General features: G+C 37.0%; 1 protein-coding gene across 4 annotated transcripts in view; it reads left to right on the top strand.

The window, feature by feature from the left end:
- Positions 1-23,540, top strand: part of DENND1A (DENN domain containing 1A) — a 470,303-nt gene that overhangs the window by 14,348 nt on the left and 432,415 nt on the right. For all 4 annotated transcript variants that reach the window (XM_032478394.1, XM_032478392.1, XM_032478393.1 and 1 more), the window contains exon 2: positions 20,147-20,217. In XM_032478394.1, coding sequence (XP_032334285.1) covers positions 20,147-20,217 — 71 coding nt within the window. The remainder of the gene's footprint in view (positions 1-20,146; positions 20,218-23,540) is intronic.

Raw genomic sequence — 23,540 nt, 5'->3', positions numbered from 1 at the left:
CCCCTAAATCAGATACTATTTTATATTCATATATCTTAAATAGAAGGAGAAAAGCAAGTGAGAGAGGTTTAAGAAAAATTAATAGTAGAAAAGCTTAACATTATATTACCTTATTTTTTCATGCAAATTGGGAAAAGGCCATTTTTGGCACCTTAGTCTCTATTTCTCAAACCGCCAGTGTTTCAGGTAACATAGTTGGAGAACTATTAAATTAATTGAATATGGGGAGAGAGGAGAAGCTAAAGTGAAAGGTGATAATATTAAGGTTTCCAAGTTGGGATTATCAATATACCATTGACAGAAACTGGTGTGTCAGGAGGGAGAACTGGCATTGAGGTCAAGAAGGATGAATTTGCTTGAGTATAAACTAATGATAGGCTGAGGAGAAATACGTAGTAGGCAGTCAGAAGCAAGGCTTAGGGCCTGTCACAGAGTAAGGCCCTCAATAATGTTGGATGCTACTGTTACCAGAAAGAGAGGATAGAGATTTGGAAATCACTGGCATGGATGAGAAAGCTGAAGCTATGAGAGTTGTTTTCACACAGAATATAGCAAAGCAAGTTTCAAAGTTTGAACCTAGGGGGAAAGAAGAGACATAGGTAAGCAATACAGAATGCTGTTGGGATGTCAGTGGAAATGGGAATCCAGCAAAGATGATTTGGCTTAATGGTAGGTTATATATGTCTTTTGAGAAGGTAGTCTCATTTTGGTGTTGCATTTATTTATTCATCCAAGGTGGAAATCTAGACGTTATCTTGACCCCTCCCATATCACCTGTCCTTCAAATCTGTTGATAAAGTGCTGTCAAGTTTACCTTCTTGAGTCAGACACAAAAAGCAAACTAAAAGAATAATTGATAAATTGGACTTTATCAAATTTAAAATATTTTACTTATCAAAAGACACTTCCAGGAAATGAAAAGACGCCACAGACGTCTTAAAAACTCACATTTGACCAATTCTTTCTATTTCTACTGCTGCTTTCATATGAAACATAGCCAACAAATACACTTATATATAAACTCAGCATATAAACTCTTACAGTTCATTAAGACAGAAAATCCAATAGAGAAAAATGAGCAAAAGATTTGAACATTTTATCAAGGAAGATATATAGATGGCAAATAAACATATGAAAAGATGCTTAGCATCACTAATCATTAGGAAAATGTAAATTAAAACTATATTGAAAAAGCCCCAACACACCCAATAGAATGGCTAAAATTAAAAAGACTGACACTATTAAGTGTTGATGAAGATGTGGAACATCTAGGACTCTCATATATTGCTGATGGACTCAGGCAAGCCTGAAGTTTAGAATCAACTTTATGGTGTTATTTTTCTGAGCTTCCCTCTCTCTACTATTTCTCCAATTCCCTAGAGCTCCCTTTTTGTTCTACTTGCCAGAAAGCTGGGGCTTTATTTACCCTGTGCTCTTCCCATGACTGCATCTATAGTCTGGACCTTGTAGGGGGAGAACTAAGAGGATTAATTGCATTAATTGGACTTCTTGAATGTGTGAGTGTATATCTGTTGTCAGTTCTGGAAAATTTTCAGCTGCTTTTGGACCCAGAACTAAGTGAAGGTGGAAACCCAGAGAGGTAAATAGAGTATTAAAACCAGCTTTCTAAAACATGTTATTGGTTGTACCCTATTTTCTTCTCTTCTTCTGGAATTTGACTAGTTTTATATTATACCTTCTGTATCTATCTTCTGTGTCTTTTGCTTTTTTTCCCTCAATGTTTTCTCTCTTTTTGAACATTATTCTGTATAATTTCTGTAAGTTCACTAATTCTCTGTGGTTGTATCTTCTGCTCCTCAGCAATCCATTGTGTTATTCTCTATTATTTTGAGAAATATTTTGTTCTTTTAAAATTTTGCTTGATCTATGCCATAGTTTCTTACTCTTTATTCATTTTCAATCTTTTTTTTTTTATTTCTTTAAGCTTATTAAACACTTAATTCTGTATCCATACTCTGATTTCAATATCTGACATCTTTGAAAGTCTCATTCTGCCATCTTTTATTTCTGAAGTTCTTATTTATGGGCTTTGTTTCCCTGAAAGTTTTCTGATTTTTGCCCATGATCTCATAATTCCTGGAACTTTTTGTGAAAAATTTTTTGAGGCCAAGTTTGAAGTAAAATTTTCTAGAGAAGATTATTTAATTCTTTTGCTAGTGTCCTGTGGCCACTTTTAGTTTGTGACCATTTCAACTTAAATTCCTCTGTTGAGATTTTTTTGACCATTCAGTAGCAATCCCTTGTGAGGGCCAACTTGTTGAACTTGCAGGAAGATTTTCCTTTCTTTCTCAATGTCTCAAGTTTTGGAACTAGTGGTTTTCATTATAGTTCCTGAACATGTGTTGGATGGGTTTCTATCTTGATCACCTTTATAGTCTCAGTTTAAATTATGAGGGACGAGTGTCTTTTACACTTTCCACTTTAGGTTGAACCTTAGTTTTGTCTTGCATTCCTTGAGCCCCATTAGATTGGGAGAATAAATCTTGCATTGGGCTATGTAAATGCCTTCAAGGTGAAAGCTAGTTTTTGTGTTTTGGTTGACTAGTGGGTTTCAATCTTCAGTTCTTTGTCTGAATCTTTACTATTTTCTTGGGAGCTCATCAGTATGTTTGAGAAAATGAAAAAAAAATCCATTATTTTTAATGGTTTTTAATGGAGAATCAGAAAGGTACTTAGCTTGTTATATTGCCAGAAATGGAATTTACAGCTGCAATTTTTACAAGTTTTAATCAGGTTGATATAGTTGTTATCCTTCAAACTTTACATGAACATTTATACCTCTGTGCTTTGTGCAGGCTGTTCCCTCTGCTTAAAATCCCTCTCTCCTCCCCAAATAGGTAAATCCTGTTGGTCCTGCAATTTTCACTTAAAGTTCTACCTCGTCTATAATACTTCTCCTGAATGCTCTAGCTCGGTAGTTCCCAAATGTTTGGGCTATTTGTCCCTATAAAAAATTTTAAACAAGTTTTGTGGAAGTACCTAAAACTAATCATCTCCTCTCACCATTATTTTCAAAAAGAAATTACATTTGTAGTCAAGAAAGCAGAAGGAACATGATGTCAGATTAGGGACAGTTTTAAAAATTGAATTAAATAACTTTTCTGTGGAGAATATACTGCACTGTCCCTTTTTCCCTCTCATTTTGCTACTGACTGGAAAGAGCCTGACTGCAGATTGTCCACAGATAATCCAACCCACAGCCTTAGCCCAGAATGAGGTCTTCAACTTGCAAACCCACAGCATTTTGTTTTATCATTTATGTGGCATCTAGTCATGTATTTCCTCATGGCAGCCCATGTTTGACTGTTTACTTTGATATTTTATTATGTTTTGTCTCCTTGACTAGATGTAAGCTCCTTAAGAGCCATTATATGTATGTATTTAGATTACTCCTAAATATGTGTTGAATGAGTTAAATGTAGATACCTCAGGTGATAGTTGAAACCTAGAAATATTTATAGAGCACATGTTTGAGTATATCACAGCTCTGAATGTTGTTTATTTCCTGGGGAAAAAGAAATGTTAGTATGAATCATGAGTCTCTTACTCATCTCTCTTCCCCTCCTCAGGGAAATTCATTCAGTTAACAAACTTAGTGCTTGTTAAGAGCCAGGCCTTCTGTTAGGACACTGAGAATGAAGAAGTGAAACAAGGTTCCCAGTCTAGTGGACAATATGTACATGTAAGTAGAAAGTATAGACTACCACCTGGGAAGCCTTATAATAGAGCTTTGAAACAAGTCTTGTGACAATGTAGAGAAAGCAGCTGAGTTTTGTCAGGGAGTCAGAGGAGTCTCCAGTGAGAAGGAGGCATTCTCATTCGTTCATTCAGCAGGTATCTTAAATGCCAACTACTTGCCAAGCACTATTCTAGAAGCATCTTGAATGAATTGGACATTGGAGATAGAGCACATTTAGGTAGGGAAATTGGGATCAAGGACATGTCCTTTGATGTAAGAACAGACCTGGGTTTGAGTTCATACTCTCAAAATGTTTGTCCTTGGGCAAGCGATTTAATTTCTCTAAGACTATTTTGTAAAGTTCACAAATATTCCCTACCTCACAGTATTGTCATGTGGATAAAATGAAGTGTGATGTATAAAGTGCTTTGCTCAGTGCCCAGGCCTTCTGAATAGCTCAATAAATGATAAATGTGCATACAAGTCATGGGGAGTGATTAAGGCCTGATGAGAAGCCCAATGTGACTGTAATTGTGTGTGTGTATGTGTGTGGGTTAAGGGGTGGTGGCAGATGAGGCCGAAGGGTCTAGCCAAGACTGAATTGCGGACAACCCTGCATGTCATGCTAATGAGTATCTTTTTATTCTTGAATGCATTTGGGAGCCTTGGGGATTTATATTATATTTTTGTCTTTATTTCTTAAATTGTGTCATTGCATACTGAACCGTAGCATAGTAGTTAGGAGCATGGATTTGACTGATACTGCCTGGTTTCTTGTTCCAGCTTCCTCATTTCCTACATGCCTGACCTCAGGCAGGTACTTTAACCTATATATACCTTAGGTTTTCACTGATAAACTGCGTAATAAACATACCTATCTTGTATGTTTGTTTGCATGTATACTCTTTGAGCAACTTTTGTTTTTAAAGATATGGAACTCTTTGAGGATATCTTACTTGAAATTTAGACCTGAAAACAGTAAAAGAAGTTCTGTGTTGTGAGTTTCTTTCTCTTTTCCCTTCCCTTTCGGGAAAGACTTTTCTGCCCTGCACTGTGAAAACCACTACCCTAGGGCAAGTAACCAGATGTCTTTCCCTTAAGTATTTGTTGAGTTGCTGTTCAGAGTAAAGAACTGTTATAAGTTGGGAACTTGGGAAACTATCATTTGTATTAAACTAAATCAGTATTTTGATATAGAAATCATAAACCTTCATATTAACTAAAATATGACTTTGTATTTTGCAAAAAAGATTTTGCAGATATTTTTGATTTAGAATGATAGAGCTACAAGATGTGAGAACTGGAAGAGATCTTTCTCAGTGATCTGTTTATAGTTGGGGAAACTGGATCCTAGAGAGAGAACTCTTTAAAGCCATGTTATAGCCAGTCAACACATGCTCACGTTTTAAACCTACTAGTTAGTTCACTGTTATCTCTTATTTCTTGCTCAGAGTGGCACAGCCAGTTCATCACCAGAACAGGGCAAGCAGATAGTTTTCACCATTCTAGGACTCATGCTTCTTTCACCATTAAGAATAATGTTAATTATGGGTTTTTCATAGAGGTCCTTTATTAGTTTGAGGAAGATATCCATTGCTAGTTTTCTGATTTTTGTTAATCATGAATGTGTGTTGAATTTTATCAAATGCTTTTTCTGTATCAATTAATATAATTGTGATTTTTCTTCTTTCGCCTATTAATGTGGTATAGATTATATTGATTTTTCAATCTTGAGCCAGCCTTGCATCAAAGGAATAAACTTCCGTTGGTCATGGTGTACATTATTTAATTTCATTAGCTAATATTTTGTTAACGTCTTGTGTGTCTATCTTTGGGAAGGATATTGGTCTATAGTGTGTGTGTGTAGAATTTATCATTTTTTAAAAAATACTGTCTTTGTCTGGATTTGGTATTAGAATAGTACTGGCTCTGCGAAATTTGTTGGAAAGTGTTTCTTCCTCTCTTGTTTTCTGGAAGATACTGTATAGAATTGGTATTAATTTCTTAAATGTTTAGTAGAATTCTCCAGTGAAACCATCTACATCTATTGAAATGGTCATTTGACTTCAGTTCTTGGTATTACCATTTCTGATGTTCTTTATTCCTTAGTGTAGATTAATATTTCCATCTGGTATCATTTCTTTCTGCCTGAGAGACTTCAACATTTCTTGTAGTGCAGGTCTGCTGGTGATGAATTCTTTCAACATTTGTAATGTCTAAAAAAAATTTTGCTTTTGCTTTTGAAATATTCTCTGGGAATAGAATTCTACGTTGTCAGTTTTTTCTTTTAGTTGTTAAAAGATGTTGCTGTACTGTCTTCTCATTTGCCTTGTTTCTGACAGGAAGTCTGCTGTCATTCTATTCTTTGTTCCTTTGAATGTAGCATGTATTTTTTGTTCTGCTTTTAAGATTTTCTCTTTATTACTGATTTTGAGCAATTTGCTTATCATGTGTCTTAGATTTCTTCATATTTCTTATGCTTGGGGTTTGTTGAGCTTTTGGGGTTTGTGCAATTATAGTGTTCATCACATTTAGAAAGTTTTTGGACCATTTTTTCCAATATCTATTCTGTCCGTCCCCTCTTTGGGGATCCCAAATACTGATATATTTGGCTTCTTGAAGTTTTCCTACAGGTCATGATGCTCTGTTTTGTTTTGGTTTTGAGTTTTTTTTCCCCTCTGTGTTTCATCTTTGATAATTTCTCAAATATTGTCTTCACGTTCACTAGTCTTCTGCAGTGTTTGCTCTGCAGTTAATCCCATTTAGTGCATTTTTTCACCTCACACATTATGGTGTGTAGACATCATAATGTCTGCCAGACACTGTGTATTGTACCTTGTAAGGTGCTGGGTATTTTTGTACTCTTATAAATATTCTTGGGCTTCCTCAGGGCAGTAATCTGAGGCAGTCGTAGGCTCACCTCATTTGTTTTCCTTATCTCAAAGGATTGCTGTGCTATGTTGCCTGATGCTGTGAAAAGCATTGTTTTATATATTTTGTCAGTTAAGTTACTTCGAAAAGAGTTTGGTCCTTCTGGGTCTTGCTTTTAGGATTTGTTAGGTGGAACTGAAGCAGTACTTGGTCTGAGGATAATTATTCCCCATTATTAGGGTAATACTCTACCATGTACTCTGTCCAATGCACTGTGAATCATAAGTGTTTTTTTTTGTTTGTTTGGTTTTTTTTTTTTTTTTTTTTTTTTAACCTTGACTAGTAGGAACAGGCATTGTTTCTGGCCCATTGTGAGTACCAGGTACTGCCATCTCTAATCTTTTTTGGTGATTTTTTTTCCAGCCACAAGTAATTTCCACATACACGTACTAATCAATACTTAAGGCTCTATACTCAAGGTGGGGCACTTTACAGATCTCTGGAGTTCTCTTTCTATGCAACTCTCTCTTCTCCAGTATTCTCTGCTGAGGAAAGGTAAATTCACTCTGTAATTCCTGAATCCCCTGGAACTTGGGTAATTAGCTCTCTGGGGTACCCAAAGGACTGCCCATGGAGTACTAAGGACCTTGAGCCCAGTGTTCTGAAGAGCTTTCCAGTTGCCCTTGGGTGTTATCATGGCAGCTAGACTGTTTTTTGAAGGGGGTGGAGGAGGAAAATAATTTGGCTATAGTAAGTTTCATTTAAAAACAAAAATTCAGGAATGTATAAAAAAGATTATACACCACAATAAAGTGGGATTTATCTGGGTTGTGCAAGGCTGGGGTTTGACATTTGAAAAATCAGTTAATGTAATCCATAACATCAACAGGTTATAGAAGAAAAATCACATGATCATATTGATACAGAAAAGGCATTTGACAAAATTCAACACCCATTTATGACAAAAACTTAGGAAAATGGAGAATAGAGGGGAACTTCTTCAACTTGATAAAGAATATCTTCAAAAAACCTATAGCTAACATCATACTTAATGGTGAGAAAATAGAGCTTTCTCATTAAGAACAAGAACAAGGCAAAGATTTCCCCTCTCATCATTCCTTTTCAACATTATGCTGGAAGTACTACCTAGTGCAATAAGACAAGAAAAGGAAATGAAGCATATATAGAATGGGAAGCAAGAAATAAGACTGTCTTTGTTTGAAGATGACATAATCACTTCTGTAAAAAAAAAAATTGGAAAGAATTTACCAAAAGAAAAAAAAAGCTTGGAATTAGTAAATGGCTATAGTAAAACTGTAGTATGCAAGGTTAAATATACAAAAGTTAATTGCTTTTCTATATACTAACAATGAACAGTGGAATTTGAAATTAAAAACATAATACCATTTACATTAGCAACTCCCAAAGTGAAATAGGTATTAATCTAACAAAATATATACAGGATCTCTATGAAGAATATTTCGAACCTCTGAATGAAATCAACTAAATAAACGAGAGACATTTCATGATCATGGATAGGAAGATTCAGTGTTGTCAGAAATGTCAGTTCTTCCCAACTTGACGTATGGATTCCGTGCAGTTGCAGTCAAAATACTAGCAAGTTATGTGAATATTGACAGTCTCATTTTAAACTTTATACAGAGAGTCAGAAGATTCAGAATAGCCAACACAATATTGAAGGAAAAGAACAAAATCCCAAAACTGACGTAAACTGACTTCAAGACTTATCATAAAGCTGTAGTAACCAACACAGGGTGGTATTGGTGAAAGAACAGACAAATGGAGCAATATAGAGCCCAGAAATAGACCCACAGAAATATAGTCAACTAATATTGCTGAAGAAGCAAAGGCAATATAATGGAACAGAAATGGCCTTTTCAACAAACAGTGCTGGAACAACTGGAAATCCACATGCAAACAACTGAATCTAGACACAGACCATTTTTATATCCCTCACAAAAATTAACTCAAAATGGATTATGACCTAAATGTAAAACACAAAACTATAAAACTCCTAGAAGACAACATAGGAAAAAACCTAGATGACCTTGGTATGATGATGACTTTTTAGCTACAACACCACAAACATGAACTCTGAAAGAAATAATTGATAAGCTGGACTTCATTGAAATTAAAAACTTCTGCCAATGACAATGTCAAGAGAATGAGAGAATAAGCTATAGATTGGAAGAAGTATTTACAAAAGATGCATTTGATAAAGGACTATTATCCAAAATATACAAAGAACTCTTAAAACTCAACAGTAAGAAAACAACCCAGTTTGAAAAATGGACCAATGACCTTAACAGACACCTCATCAAAGAATATACACAAATGGCAAATAATCATATGGAAAGATGCTCCACACTGTATGTCATCAGGTTGGTGCAAATTACAACAATGAAATACCACTGTATACCTATCGAAATGGCCAAAATCCAGAATGCTGACAACGCCAAATTCTGATGAGGATAAGGAGCAGTAGAAACTCTCCTTCATTGCTGGTAGGAATGCAAAATGGTACAGCCACTTTGGAGGACAGTTTGGTGGTTTCTTAACAAAACTAAATGTACTCCTCTTGCCATATGATCCAGCAGTCAGGCTCCTTGGCATTTACCCAAAGGAGTTGAAGACTTATGTCTGCACAGACATCTGCACATGGATGTTTACAGCAGTTTTAATCATAATTGTCAACACTTGGAAGGCCACCAAAATGTCCTTCAGTAGATGAATAGACTGTGGCACATCCAGGCAATGGAATATTATATAGCTCTGAAAGGAAATGAGCTGTCAAGCCATGAAAAATGTAGAAGATACTTAAATGTATATTTCTCAGTGAAAGAAGCTGATCTGAAAAGGTTATGTACTGTATGATTCCAGCTATGTGATATTCTGGAAAAGACAGAGATGGTAAAAAGATCAATGCTTGCCTGGGTTGTGAGTGGGAGGAGTCCATGGAGGGATGAAGAGATGGAGCATAGAGGATTTTTAGGGTAGTGAAAATACTCTGTATACCATAATGATGGCTATGTCATTGTACATTTGTCTAAACCCATAGAATACAACACCAAGAGTCAAGTGTAGTGAAAACAATGGACTTTGGGTGATAAAATGATGTATCAGTGTAGGTTCATCAACTGTAACAAATGTACCACTCTGGTGAGAGATATTGATGATAGAGGAGGCTGTGCATGTGTGAAGGCAGTAAGTATATAGGAAATATCTTTTATCTTTTAACCTTGCTGTGAACTTAAAACCTTTCTTAAGAAAAAGTCTTAAAAAAAGTCAATGGAGTAGAAGTTACATGGACATATATAATTGCAAAAACTCATAGAACTATATACACTTAAAGTACGTATATTAATATAGATAAAATTGTATGTTATATATGTAGAGTTGGTTTAAAAAATGAAGGAATAGGGACTGTGGAGCCATACTGAGTTCAGCTTCCAGTTTTGTCTCTACAGACTGTTGACCTTGGGAAGTTAAGCTTTTATTTTAATTTTATTTGTTTCCTCATCTGTAAATTAGGAATGATATAGTAGCTCCTTCACAGGGTTGTTGGGAAGAGTAAATGAAATAATACATAAGACGTGCTTAGAACATTATCTAACACATAGTTAAGTGTTTAGTAAGTGTTAACAAGGTTTAGAAACTGCTTGCTCTTGTGCAGAGTATCTGCTCTTATTAAATGGATAGTAACCTTCCTCTCATAGGCTTGACTTGAGCATTAAATGAGAAAGAAATAAAAGCAAGTCATCAGTGAAACAGACTATTTCCGTAAGTAACTTCATGAGCTCCCTGAAAATTATATGTAAAAAAATTAAATATAAGTCCATTCTCCAGGGAAGGTAGTGAAGCTTTTCATGCGCTCTTCAGAACAGTCTATCCTCCCAACCCTCAATCCAGTAATAAGAGTTGCTACTTTAAATAGCTGAGTGTAGTTTTTGGAAAGGCAACATGGTGTGGCGGAAAAGTCACGGGCTTTGGAATCTGAAAACCAGGAATCAGCTGGAGTCTTACCACTTCCTAGCCTCCGTTTCTTTTTTCTGTTAAACAGAGAAAATACCACCATCCCGCTACCTGGCAAGATTTTGACAATCAGGTTCAGAAAGGTATGTGAGTGTTCCACATTAACCGTAAAAGTATACAAATACTCACAGTATTACTGACTGAGAGGTAAAGTTGTATATCCAGTTGTATATCCTTGATTTTCATACATTGGATTTGTTTAGTATTTTTTCCTGTAAGAGAGATTTGTTTCTTCGCTTTTGGTTAAGTGTGAACTTTTACCCCTTGTTCTTAAAAATCTCTTTATTCCCTAGACTAATGTTGCTATTTGGATAGTTTCTTATTTTCTGGATTGCTTTTAGTAACAGTATTTGAAAGCTTAAGAGTTTTGAGTCTTTGAAGTACACAATAATGTCTGGGTTACTTACAAAGCCTGCAATTTGTAAGATGAAGCAATTTTTTAAAAAATAATAAATTATACTCTTTACCTTGGATTAGTATCTTTTAGTTCACAAAGCATTTTCTCATTTTTCTGTCATTTAATCCCTGAGACAACTTTTGAGATGGGCAGGGCAGATGTTATCTCTTGACAGGGGAGGAAGCTGATGTGTGAAACGGTAAATGGCTGTTCTAATCCCATGGTGAGTAAGGGGTTTACCAGAGACTGGAACACAGGCCCTCTGATATTTAGTAGATCCAAATGTCATTTTTGTGACAAAGTCTTAGTAAAAAACAGGTCAGGGAAATTACTATTAATGAATTTTTTAAATTACAAAATTGTTTTAAACCACCAGAATCTTACAGACAAGTTGGTATTATAGAGAACATTTTTAAAGACCAGTTTAAAGTGAGGTGCTGACCTGATCCCCCATCATCCTGAATACTTCAGTGTGCTTTTCCTACAAACGAGGGCATTCTCCTATATGACCACAATATAATCATCACAATCAGAAATTAACATTGATTCATTACTACATCTGTCCACACTCAATGACATTCTTTACAGCAAGAGGATCCAGTTCAGAATCACACATTGCATATAGTTACTATGTCTCTTTAGTTTCTTTCAATCTGGAAGAGATCTTCAGTCTTTCCTTATTTTCATGACCTTGATACTTTTGAAAATTACAGGCCAGCTGTTTTTTAGAGGATCCCTCAATTTGAGTTTGATGTTTCCTCAAGATTAGTTTTAGGTTAAGCATCTTTGACAGGAATATCATGGGAGTGATGCTGGAGGTGCCCCTCTCATTGCATTCTAGAAGTTTGTCCCATTCCTGATGGTGATCACTTTACTGACCTGATTAAGTTAGTTTTTGCCAAACTTCTACATCAAAAAGGTACTCTTCCCCATGCAATTAGTAAGTATTTTGTGGGAAGGTACTTTAAAATTACATATATACTCCATTTCTCATTTAGTTGTCAATTTATTTGTTCATTTATATCAATATGGACTAATGGTTTTCTATTTATTTGAATGTTTAATAATCTGTTAATATCATTATTGATTTTGATGCTCAAATTACCCAGATTTGGCAGTGGGAGCCTTTTCATGCTGTCTTCTGTGTCCTTTTGATATGTCCCCATCATTCTTTGAGCACTTCTTTGTTTTCTGGCACAAATGAGATACTGCAGTCTCATCTTGTACGTTCTCTGTCCTAGCCCTGGAATCAGGTATTTCTACAATGAGTCCTAGTTCCTTTTAGAGGAGGGTGGTATTTAGAAGCCAAGGTCTGAGTACTAGATATACTCATTGCTGTTGGGGTGTTGCTCCTGCCAAGGCCCTCTCAGTAGACAGAACCAGGAAGTGTGTGTGTGTTAAAGTCAGGTTACATTTACAGTTCTCCATATAATTAGTGAAAACCTTGAGTTCACACTACTATCTCCAATTCAACTCCAACTCCATAGATTGATTCTAGTTTTCTGTTAACCTCAACTATGAGAAAGCAGGCCTTTTTTACTGGTCTTGGGCTTGCATTAAGCATGCTCCTCCATCACCCGCCACACCATATGGGTGCTGTCCTCATTCACCTTGCTTTCCTGAGATCACAGTGCCTATGTTGGTGGTGTGACATGCCTCTGCTTCCCCCCTGCCCTGTGGAGCCCTGCTTGCCCTGTTTGGGCTCATCATCCTCCCACCCACATGGTCAGCTTCCTCACCCCTGCACTGGCTCCTCACCCCACTCTAGAGTGCCCTTGTGCTTGGACATGCTCCTCACCCTCTTGGGCTCTGACACCTGTGTTGGGCTGTCCCTCTATGGGGAAACCTCCATGCCCCAGTTATGTTTCAGCATTCCAGTTCTGGCTGCCCTTGAGCATAAATTCTCTTTTCACCCTGCTCGGGTTCTGGCTTCCCATGCCAGGCTGCTTCCCCTCAGTGGGTGCCTTCCTCACTCATGCCAACTTGACATCGTATTGCCAGGCCATCTCTCAGCATTGATGTCCTTCTACCTCTCTCATGATCTGACACCTCTTGTCAGTCCACCCCTTCATAAGGACATTTTCCTCACCTTGCTCAGGCTTTGACATCTCAAACGCTGAGCCGTCACTGACATGGGCATCTACCTTGCTCCGCCCATATGATGGCTTTAGGACTAACTGTTCAGAAAGAGCAGAGGAACACTTAGGGAAGGGGAGGCTTTTAAATTATTTTTAAGGACAAAAATGTTTATTGTTAGCATCTTTGCAAATGCTATCCATATAATCGAAGTGTCTAGATTTTACATTGCTGCTCAGAACAGGAGAGAATTTATTAAAAGTGCATGGAGTCCTGCACATGGCTGAGGGTCGTGCAGGCTCTTTCTGCTTGGGTTGCAGCTCTGCTTCTTCCAGGGGCATAAGGATCTTTCCATAGGGATCTATGAAGAGGTAAAACTTTGTGGCTCCTCTCACAGCAGCACTTGTATATCTTTATTAATCTGATCCCGAGAACATTATTAGAAATGAAAAGTTAACTGTAAAATCTTGAAACGACTTGTTTGTGTAATTACACAACTAAGTTAATCATTTTCTAACAAGTCTCAACAATGATGGTGTTCTTCTATGGAGGTGTTAGCTTGTTATGGGTTAGAAAGCACCCTTTGACACAGCATTTTCAGCCTGGAAAAATGGCTTTAATTTCAGAGTCTACTGAAACAAATGGAGACTTGTTGGAAATATTAACACCACCTTTTTTGCTTGTTTATCTAGCTTAAAGGAATCAGTGTTAGGTGATGCTTGCTAGCATGTTCTGAAGTGTATATAGTTTCTTTTGACTATGTTGTCAACTTTAAGACAGTTCAATTGGTATGAATTTTGAAATATTATACGTCAGCCCCCTCAGCATATAAGGCTGTAATTAAGGGGACAGTGTGCTGAAGTTTTACCCTAGTCTATAGAAAATAGCTTGCTGTTTTGCTCTAGAGGACTAGCTGGTGTGAAGATTTGACAGCTGTGACATGAGTCAGGGCCTAATACTGTGTGTGTCTCAGTTTGTACTTGCTAAATAACACTTAAAGGGCTGAGGGCTTCGCATTCTGGCGTGGTTACCACATGCAGCAGAGATTCATTTTGTGAGGCATCAGTGTTACATTTTTCTCTTAATCTCATAATATGTTGTAATTGAAGAAAAGTAGGTCCTAATTGAAAGCTGATGATCCTGCAGAGTGATCAATAGCATGATGCTCTACTAAGAAAAAAAAAAAACCCATTAGCTTTCCTGCTGCCTGAATGTTGTCAAAGCCTTTGTCTGTTTCATGACTTCAAGCTGAGTGTACTTAATCATTTTGAGAACATGGCCCTGAGCCCTGAGCGTGGCCCTTCCAGTGAATCACTGAGAATTGTATTCAGAAGAGTAGTATTGAATAGAAATGCTCTCTTGGCTTACTCTCAGGCTCCATTCTCCCAGAGGCAAGAACTGAGCAGACCTCCCTTCTTCTAAACACATTTTACCTGCTTGTGTGTCATTTTTTCATATTTAAGAGCCAAGGCTGTTGTCAGCAGGTGTGACTTATTGATATCTTTGACTCCACAGGAAAACATCTTTAAAGAATAACAGTCAGGTGTAAGCAGCATGTGTTCAGTAAATGACCTCTTGTTAGAGAAAGAGAAGCAGTTATTGGAAGCTGGAAACTACATGTCAGTTGTTGGAGGAAAACTCATCAAACATTTATTGTGCCAAGTGTCAGACTAGGGATATGAGAAGACAGTTGGTGCCCTCAAGAAGCTGCCAGTCTAGAGGGGAAGACAGATATTTAATTAGAGGCACACTGGTGGTTCTCTGCCTTGCACATTGGAGTAAGTTGGGGAGGTTTGAAAAAAAACCCCGATGCCTGGAGATTCTGATTTAATTGTTCTGGGGTGTGGCCTGGGCATCGGGACTTTTAAAAGCTCCTCAGGTAGTTTAATTGCATCAGGGTTGAATGTAGTAAGGGCTGCAAGAGTGGGGAAGCACAGGGTGCCTTGGGAGCAGAGAATGGACACCTAACCCAGTTGGGGACTGAGAAGCCTTCCCAGAGAGGCGGAAATACCTGAGCTGAGGCTTGATGAATGAATTTGTCAAATGAAAAAGACTGGAAGGATAGTTCCTTGCAGAAGAGCAGCTAAATAATGTAGAATAGTAAAGTGGTTAGGCCTTTTAATGATCCATGCTGATTCTACTACTTCCTTGCTTTGACTTTGGCCAGTTTATCCTGAGATTGTGTCCTTAACACTAACCTAAGGGTAATAATACTTACAGGGTTGTTGAAGATAATGTGAAGTACTTAGGATCATGCCTGGCACATAGGAAACAGTAATTAGGGGTAGTAGTGTGGTAATGGTATTATCATTCGATAATCAGAGCGTGGTTTGTTCAGAGAGCTACAGATAGTTCTGTATGGCTGGATCTTAGGGTACAAGACAGTACAAAGTGAGGGCGAGTGGCAAAGAATGATGCTTGGCAAATGGGCAGGGCTCCAGATCATGGAGGTATAGGAGTGGAAGGCAGTTAATAATGGGATATCATAGTAGAACCGGGACATTTCCATGGTAATATGTTAAGATACGTGTTAAAGAATGCTTGGGTCCATATTGGAAAACAGGCTCTGAATATGGTATTCTTAGCATCATTATGTGTACTGAATTAGTGGTGAGTGTTAATAGGATAGAAATAGGATTTTCATTTCCTTTAGCTAAGTAGTTAAAAATATTGAGCATCTTAAAGAGTAATGGAGGAAATAAGTAGTCTCAAGGTAGTTCCAGAGATTCTCCGGAAATTGTTATAATCTTAATGGTTTTACAGACTTAATGAAAGTATTAAGTAAGAGTTGCTTGACCATTTGCATTTAAAACTTATTTTTTGATTTCCAGAGAAATAGAAAGTACTTACACCTGCATTGGCTTCACTGGCCCTTAAAATAACTTATGTATATTTGTTGATATGTTATATAACTTGTCAGCAGCATTAGTCACCACTTCCGTAATGCAACATGTGAATAATCATGGATAAGCATGACTATGATTTATGTAGTCCAATTTGTTTTTAGTGTGTTAGTTAGCTTTTTGCTTTTTTTTTTTTTTTAAGAGACTATCATAATCTTTGACTTCGTTTAGTAGAACTCTGGCAGCTATTTGAACTGAGTGAGAAACTTAGGTAGTTTTATTATTACTTACTAGCATGAGGCAGTAACTGGATAGCAATAGAAGTGTAGCAAGCTCTATTGCTTCTACAAATGCCGTTTTTCTTTGAAATCTGTCTTTTATTGCAAAAGTTCTATTGAAATGATGGATTACTGAGGTCTACCTTATGTTGTTTTTATGTTATATGTGCCAATTATTTGGAAGGAGAATTCCATTTAACTAAATCAGTGGTTCTTAAAGAGTGCTCACTAGTCCAGCAGCATCACTGCTACCACTATTACTTATTAGAAATGCTAATACTTGGGTCCTGCGCCAGAAACCCTGGAGGTGGGGCTAGAAATCTATCTTTTAACACACTAAAGTTTGAGAGCCACAAAAGTGTATAATCACTCCCATCATTTATTGAAATCTTTTAGGCTCCAGGAAGGCTAGGCTGTTCTTCCTTTATTCTTTCTACTCAATAGTTACTTGATTCCGGCTATGTGCCAGGCACCGTTTAGGTGCCTGGGCAGCACTGGTGGATATAATAGACAAAATCCCTGCTCTCCTGCAGTTTACATTTAGAGGAAGGAGACTGACAGTAAATACGATTGTGATTTGTATGATATGCAGATAGAAATTAGTTGGTAGAGAGTGTGTTGGGGAAGGCCTTTCTGAGGAGGTCAGGTATAAGCCGTGTTTTGAATGACAGGAGGAGCCACCTCTGTAAAGATCAGTACAAAAGGCTCCAGATAGGACTGAATTAGGTGTGTTTGAGAAGCAGAAAGAGGGCCAGTATGGCTGGAGTGCAGTGGGCAAGGAGAGAGAGGTATGAAAGATGGAAGAGGTGGACAGAGGCCAGATCATGTAGACCCTGTAAGGACTTTTTTTCCTCATTTTTTTTTTTATTGCGGTAAAATGGACATAAAGTTTAAAAGCCTAACCATTTTTAAGTGTACAGTTCAGTGATATTAAGTATACTCATGTTGTTGTGTAACCATTACCGCCATCCATCTCTAGAACTAAGACTTTGAGTTTTACTTTGAATGATTTGGGACACTTTGGGAGGTTTTAAGCAGAGGCCTGACATAATCTGAACTTTAGAATAGGAGGGTTATTGACCACTAAGTTGAAATCCACTGACTATAGGAGGGCAGGGAGGAAGCAGTGAGACCAGTTTACAGTGATTAAGATGAGATGTTGGTGATCTGTCAAGGAGGGTAGGGTTGGGGATGCTGAGAGGCATTGAAATTCTGGATATATTTTGATGATTAAATCAACAGAATTTGCTCTTTGGTTGATTGTGGCATATAAAGCAAAGACAGGAGTCAAGGATGATACCAAGTTTTTTTGGGTTTTGTTTTTTGCTTGAATAACTGGTAGATTTCAGGAAAAGCAAGTTTGAAGAAAAAAAGTGCCATTTATTAAATTAGAAATGCTTCTTAGAAATCTAGGTGGGGATGTTGAGCAGGCAGTTGGATAAGGGAATCTGGGGTCAGGGAAGAAGTCGAGTTGGAGACAGGACTTTGGGGCTTATCAGCATTTGCTTGGTAATTAAAGCCATGAGACTGAATGAGATCATTTAAGTAATGAGTGTAGACAGGGAGAGGTCCAGCCCTCAGTTCAAGTGTAGGAGAGCTTATGTGAGAAGAAATTAGCAAAGGAGCTGCCAGTAAGGTAGGAAGAATACCAATTGAGAGTGATGCCCTGGCAGGCCAGTGAAGAAAGTGTTTCAAGGAGGGCAAATCAGTCAACTGACTGTTTTGGCACATTTTAGCAATGTGGAGGTCACTGGTGATCATGATAAGTTGTTTTGGTAGTGTGGTGAGTTCAGAAGCCTGGTTGAAGTGTGTTAAAGAGAAAGGGAGGAGAAGCAGAGACAGTGAGTTTAGACAGTGTTAGGACATTCTTTGCTTAGAGAGATAGCAGATCTGTATAGAACACTTGAGTGGCACAGGTTATAACATGTCAGAGCTGCAGTGTTAAAATTTTGGTATGTAACACCTTTGCATGCTCATATTTGTTCCTTTCAATTTTTAAATGGGGAAAAAGAAATTTAAAGGGGAAATTTGGGTAAAAACTGCATGCAATCTCTGAGGAATCTCTGTGGAGTCCTAGGGTCCTTTAGAACACATTTTGAAAGCCATTAATCTTAACCTAGAGGAATGAAATTCTGAGATGAAACTCAGCGAGTTGCAAAATAGGCTTAAAGATATTTTTAGGTTTTAGAAGGAGTCTTCCTGATGCTCTTCAGATGACCTTAGAACATTCTTTTCTTTCATCAAACCCTCTACTTTGAGATTATCTGAATGAAGGGGATGTTCCATGTGGTATTTTCCACAGTGTTTTGGTGACCAAAGGTTGCTGATCTTGTAGGTCTTTTTGTACTCTCTTGCAGGGGAAAAAAAAAACCCCAGCACAAAACCATTTTTAAAAGGCTTTCTTAAAAGTTCAGTTTACTTTTATTTAGTTTTTAAAGTAAGATACTCTTGATTTAATGTCTAATTTAAAACGTATATGTGACAAAGGTATATTTAAATACCTTGAATTTTAGAGTAGCCAACTCTTTTCTTCTCTTACTCATTTAAAGCAAAAGCTCAAGTTTCCCTTCAGTGAGGAAATGATGATCCTTCACAAGAGAAATAAGTAGCTCCCTGATTGACAGGACACATTTTTCTTTCTACTCCTAAGGAATTAGAGGGAGTATTACCATATTTTATTAAATCTACAATGCTATTATTTATAAGAGCCACTGTTATTACATATATTACTAAGAAAGAAAAAGAAGGCTGCCATTTAGAATTGTAAGAGATGTGCAAGTGGGGGGAAAATTTCATCTTTAGAATCAATGAAACATAGAATTTGAGCACCAGGAGGTCTGAGTTATAGTTCTGGCTGTGTTTCTAACTAGTTGTGAGACCACCGACAAGAGACTTAATCTCTTTGCTTCAGGTTCCTTCCCTGAATGGTGAGGGTAATGACTGATCCACATACCTCATAGATTATAATAAGGGTGAAATGAGATAAATGAGATAGTTATTTTGAAAAGTGGAATCTATTGGGCAAATTCAAGGTATTTAGTTGTTTGAAATTAACCTTTAGATCTGATTGGATAACTCAGAAATTTTTTTCTCTGAGCTTTGTTGTCAGGTTTAAGATAGAATTCAGTCATAGACATTTGAATATGTAACATTTTCTTCAGCTAAATGATTTTTACTCAATCTGGAAATATCTTTTTATTGTAGTTTTAGAATCAAAGAGAAAATACAAAGATAATATAACCCCGATATGCTCATCACTCAGAATGAACAACTGTTAACATTCTGTTAGTGCTATGATCTTTTTAAAACTTACTATGAAATATTTATGACACAAAAAGGTAAAAGGATATAATTATGGACATTCTTATACTTGGCATTGCCGGTGCAGGTGAAGCCCTCTATGTGGGAACAATATCTTACATTTAGATTAGCATCCTGTCTTCATAATAGCCTAATGAGACAGGATAATGTTTCTCTTGTTTGAGTCTTTAAAAACCTGTAAATAAGCAAATTGTATGAATATTTTATCCTAGAATATGAGGGAGAAGGCTACTTTGTGTTAGTGTTGCCTTGGTTTGTATTTCTTCAAAATCCTGCTAATGGCTTTAGAGATACAGCTGTATAAATTAGAAATATGACATCTCTGAAATCGTAATAATGGCTAGCCTGTTATGTGCCAGACATTGTATCTGGATAATTTTTGTGCTTTTTTTTTTTCCATTTCATAATTATTCTTCTGATTAGGTATTTTCATTTTATAGATTAGGAAGGAGTGGCTCAGAGAAGTTGAGTGACTTGTCCAAAGTACCACAGCCATTAAGTTGTGGAGCTAAAGATTTTAATCAAGGCTTGCTCGTACCACAGCCTGCACATTCTATACCATGCTGCGTCAATCCTTGTCAGTAATCACGATCTGTTTCTTTTGTAGGCAAAATCCAGAGACCACGTTTGAAGTGTATGTTGAAGTGGCCTATCCTAGGACAGCTGGCACTCTTTCAGGTATTTGCATGTTCTATTATGATATGGTGTGTTTATTGTATGAGATAACCACTTACAAATGATAACATGTGAATATTCTGAACTGTTTTTTATCTTTAAGTCTGTTTAAGTGTCTTTCCCGTTTATTTGTGCCCACATCATCCTAGAGAATGGAGGATAAGCTCAGGGAATAATTTAAGAGTCATTGCTATAACAGCCCTGAAGTATGGCTTTATTCATTGTAATCATGGGGTTTTGGTTTGTATCTTTCAGAGGTACCCAGAAATCAACTATTTGGTGTGAAATACTGTCATCTTACTAATGAGGAAGGCTTAGAATTATGTTTCAAAATAATATAAAGAGAAATCTCTGCCACTAAACTGGAAGGAGATATTTGAAATGGATTTAATTCAGTAAATTTTATGTCAGCTGGTAAAAAAGATTTGGAAATTAGTTGAAGGAAACACCTTCTCTGGCCTTTCCTTTTGGACTAATTTGGACATGTATTCCTGGACAACAGGGTGTTAGATAAGGCCAGAGTATCTCGTGCAGGCCAAGTAAATCACTTCTTGACCTAAAATTCTTCTTGGTTAATGAGAAAAAATAACCTTCTGACCTAGTGTTTTTTTCTTTGTGCCTAAGAGAGTGATGAATTTGCCAAAGGTATGTTGGAAGCAGCTCTTGGTCCACACACACACCAACAGTTGCATATACTATTTGGTGTTTAGGGAGAATGAATTTATTTGGAATAGAAACTTGGAGTAATCAGGATTCTAATGGTAGTTATGCCCATAATTGGCAATAAAACTGTGAGTGTATTTTCTATTTCATTATATTAATTAGATTATAATACTCATAAAATAATTACCTGTTATTGAGTATCTGTTGTCCTACATGCTTGACATATAGTCAATCCTTACAATACAACTCTTAAAGATAGTTGGATGGCATCTTATTATGCCTGTGAGAAAATAGAATGTGAGAGGTCAGATGACTGACCAAGATCATATAGTTACAGTGTGGAATAGACAGGATTTTTGGTTCAAGTCCTCTTCACTCTGCTAGGTTGCCCTCTTGAGGACAGTGAACATGTTGTACCCATCTCTCCATGTTATCTACAGGGCTTTGCACAATGTCACCAATATTTGCAAGATAAGTGCATTTCTCTTAATAGGAAAGGTGAGAACTGTGTGAGCTCCACTTTCTGGATTATCTAATGAAGGCTGTGAAACATGTTATAAACTTATGGCTGTTCTGGAAGTAGAATGTTAATATCCATGTTAAGTTGTACCACTCATTGTGCAAACCATTGGATTGGAAAGGGAGGTAGCTGACACCTGGTGTATTCATGCAGCAGCACCTCTGTGGGCTGACTTGACACCATAACCAGTTGGTGATGGCTATGATTTAACAGATGTAAGGACAAACATTTTTATTATTTCTACAGTTGCTAATGTCTCCCCATTCAATGTTACAGGATTTTTTTTCTCTAAAGTTAAAATGAAGTTTTGTGGGGAATATGAACTAAGGTTTGACAAGTACAAATAAAATGGAAGAATGAACAAAATGAGAAGTCTTTACCTTATGCTCTTCTCCCAGTCATCTAATACCTAACTCTTCTCTTGTTTAACCCTTTAGTTTACTTTTCAAAGACTTTTAATTTTGAAAATATTTTAAAAGATAGAAGTTACTAGAATATTTAAGTGCATACTCCCTTTCCTTATTTTCATCAATTATTGCTATTTTGTCACAGTTGCTTTATCACCCCATGTGTATTTTTTGCTAAACCTTTTGAGAATGAATTGCAGACATTGTGACTCTTCACCTTTAAATAGTTCAGGATATATCTCCTTAACAATGAGGACATTTACTTAAATAACTCTTGTACAATTATCTAAAGAAAAAAATTTAATGTTGGTATAATGTCAGTTATCCATATTTAATCAATTGTCCCAGTAATATCCTTTATAGCACGTCCCCCTCTGATTCAGAATCTAATTCAGAATCACGTAACCCATTTAGTTTTCACATCTATTTAGTTTCTTTTAGTCTGGAATAGTTTTGCAATCTTTCTTTACCTTTTGTGACATGTTTTTGAAGAATTTAGGTCTCTTGTAGAAAGTCACTGAGTTTGAATCTGATTATATCCCCATAATTAGATTCAGGTTATGGATTTTTAGTAGGAGTATTTCAAACATGATATTGTGTCCTCAGTGTATCATATCAGCAGGGACATGATACCCATTCCATTATGTGTGGGGGAAAAATACGTAAAACTCCTAAGTACAGTTTAATAATTATAAAGTGAGTACCCGTGTTATTGCTATCCAGGTTAAGACATATAGTGTTACCTGGTTCTAAGGAAATTCTGGTCCTGGCAAGAGGACCCCTTCTGTAGTCCTATGCTTGAGAGCCCTGCTTTGGTCCTCTTCTGACAGTGCCCTTTTCCATGGGGCAAGGAGTCTATGGGGCCAATGGGACATGCCCACTTATAGCCTGAACCCTTTCATCCTAGACAAACTGAGTACCTAGGATCTAAGAATTTCTTGCCTCAGTGGCCCCAGTCTTATTTTCAGAGTCTGTGTGAGTCTTCCCTGGGGTCTGTCCTCCTGACGGTAGACTGGCTGCTGGTATATACACCCCTAGTCCCAAGGGTGGCCTAAGGGTATCTGTTTGTGGGGAGTAGAGTATGGCGTAGAACTTGGACTTGTAGGTGGAGGTGACTGCATCCCTGTGTGTGAGGTCCCTGGCAGTGTGGAAAGGAAAAGGTGGAGATGGGCAGTGGGCCAATAACCAGTTTTCCCTGAACCATGTTTCTACATGGAACTCTAAGGAATCCAAGAATTCTCAGTATGAATCTGGCTTCCAAGTAGTTATGATAGGAGGATGGAACATATTTTATTTAGTAGTTTGTTAGCTTGTTTCATATCTTTTAAATATTTAGGCATATGGTTTGTGGGCCTCTGTTTGTACTCTTGCCTAGGCCTTGTAAATGTTAGAGGTGGAGCTACCATTGCCCCAGAAGTCTCTCCTTCCCTTTTCCAGAGGTAACTACTATCCTGACTTTTATGATACTCATTTTGTTTTTCCTTTGTAGTTTTACCACATAAGTATACCTCCTTGAAAAATTGAATTTAGTAGTGCCTGTTTCTGAATTTTATAGAATAGAATTATTCTGTTTGTAGTTTTGCTGCTTTTTTGCCCAAGACTGTAAGAGTCTTCCATGTTGATGTGTGTATCTGTACTTACCCATTTTCACCGAAGGGTAATACACTATTAGATTATATCACAATTCATTCATTTTACTGTTGAAAACACTTGAGATTGTTTGCAGCTTTTGTTAT

Source organism: Camelus ferus, chromosome 4 (assembly GCF_009834535.1).
Source record: "Camelus ferus isolate YT-003-E chromosome 4, BCGSAC_Cfer_1.0, whole genome shotgun sequence".
Classification (NCBI taxonomy): domain Eukaryota; kingdom Metazoa; phylum Chordata; class Mammalia; order Artiodactyla; family Camelidae; genus Camelus; species Camelus ferus.
This window is presented reverse-complemented; position numbering and strand designations above follow the sequence as displayed.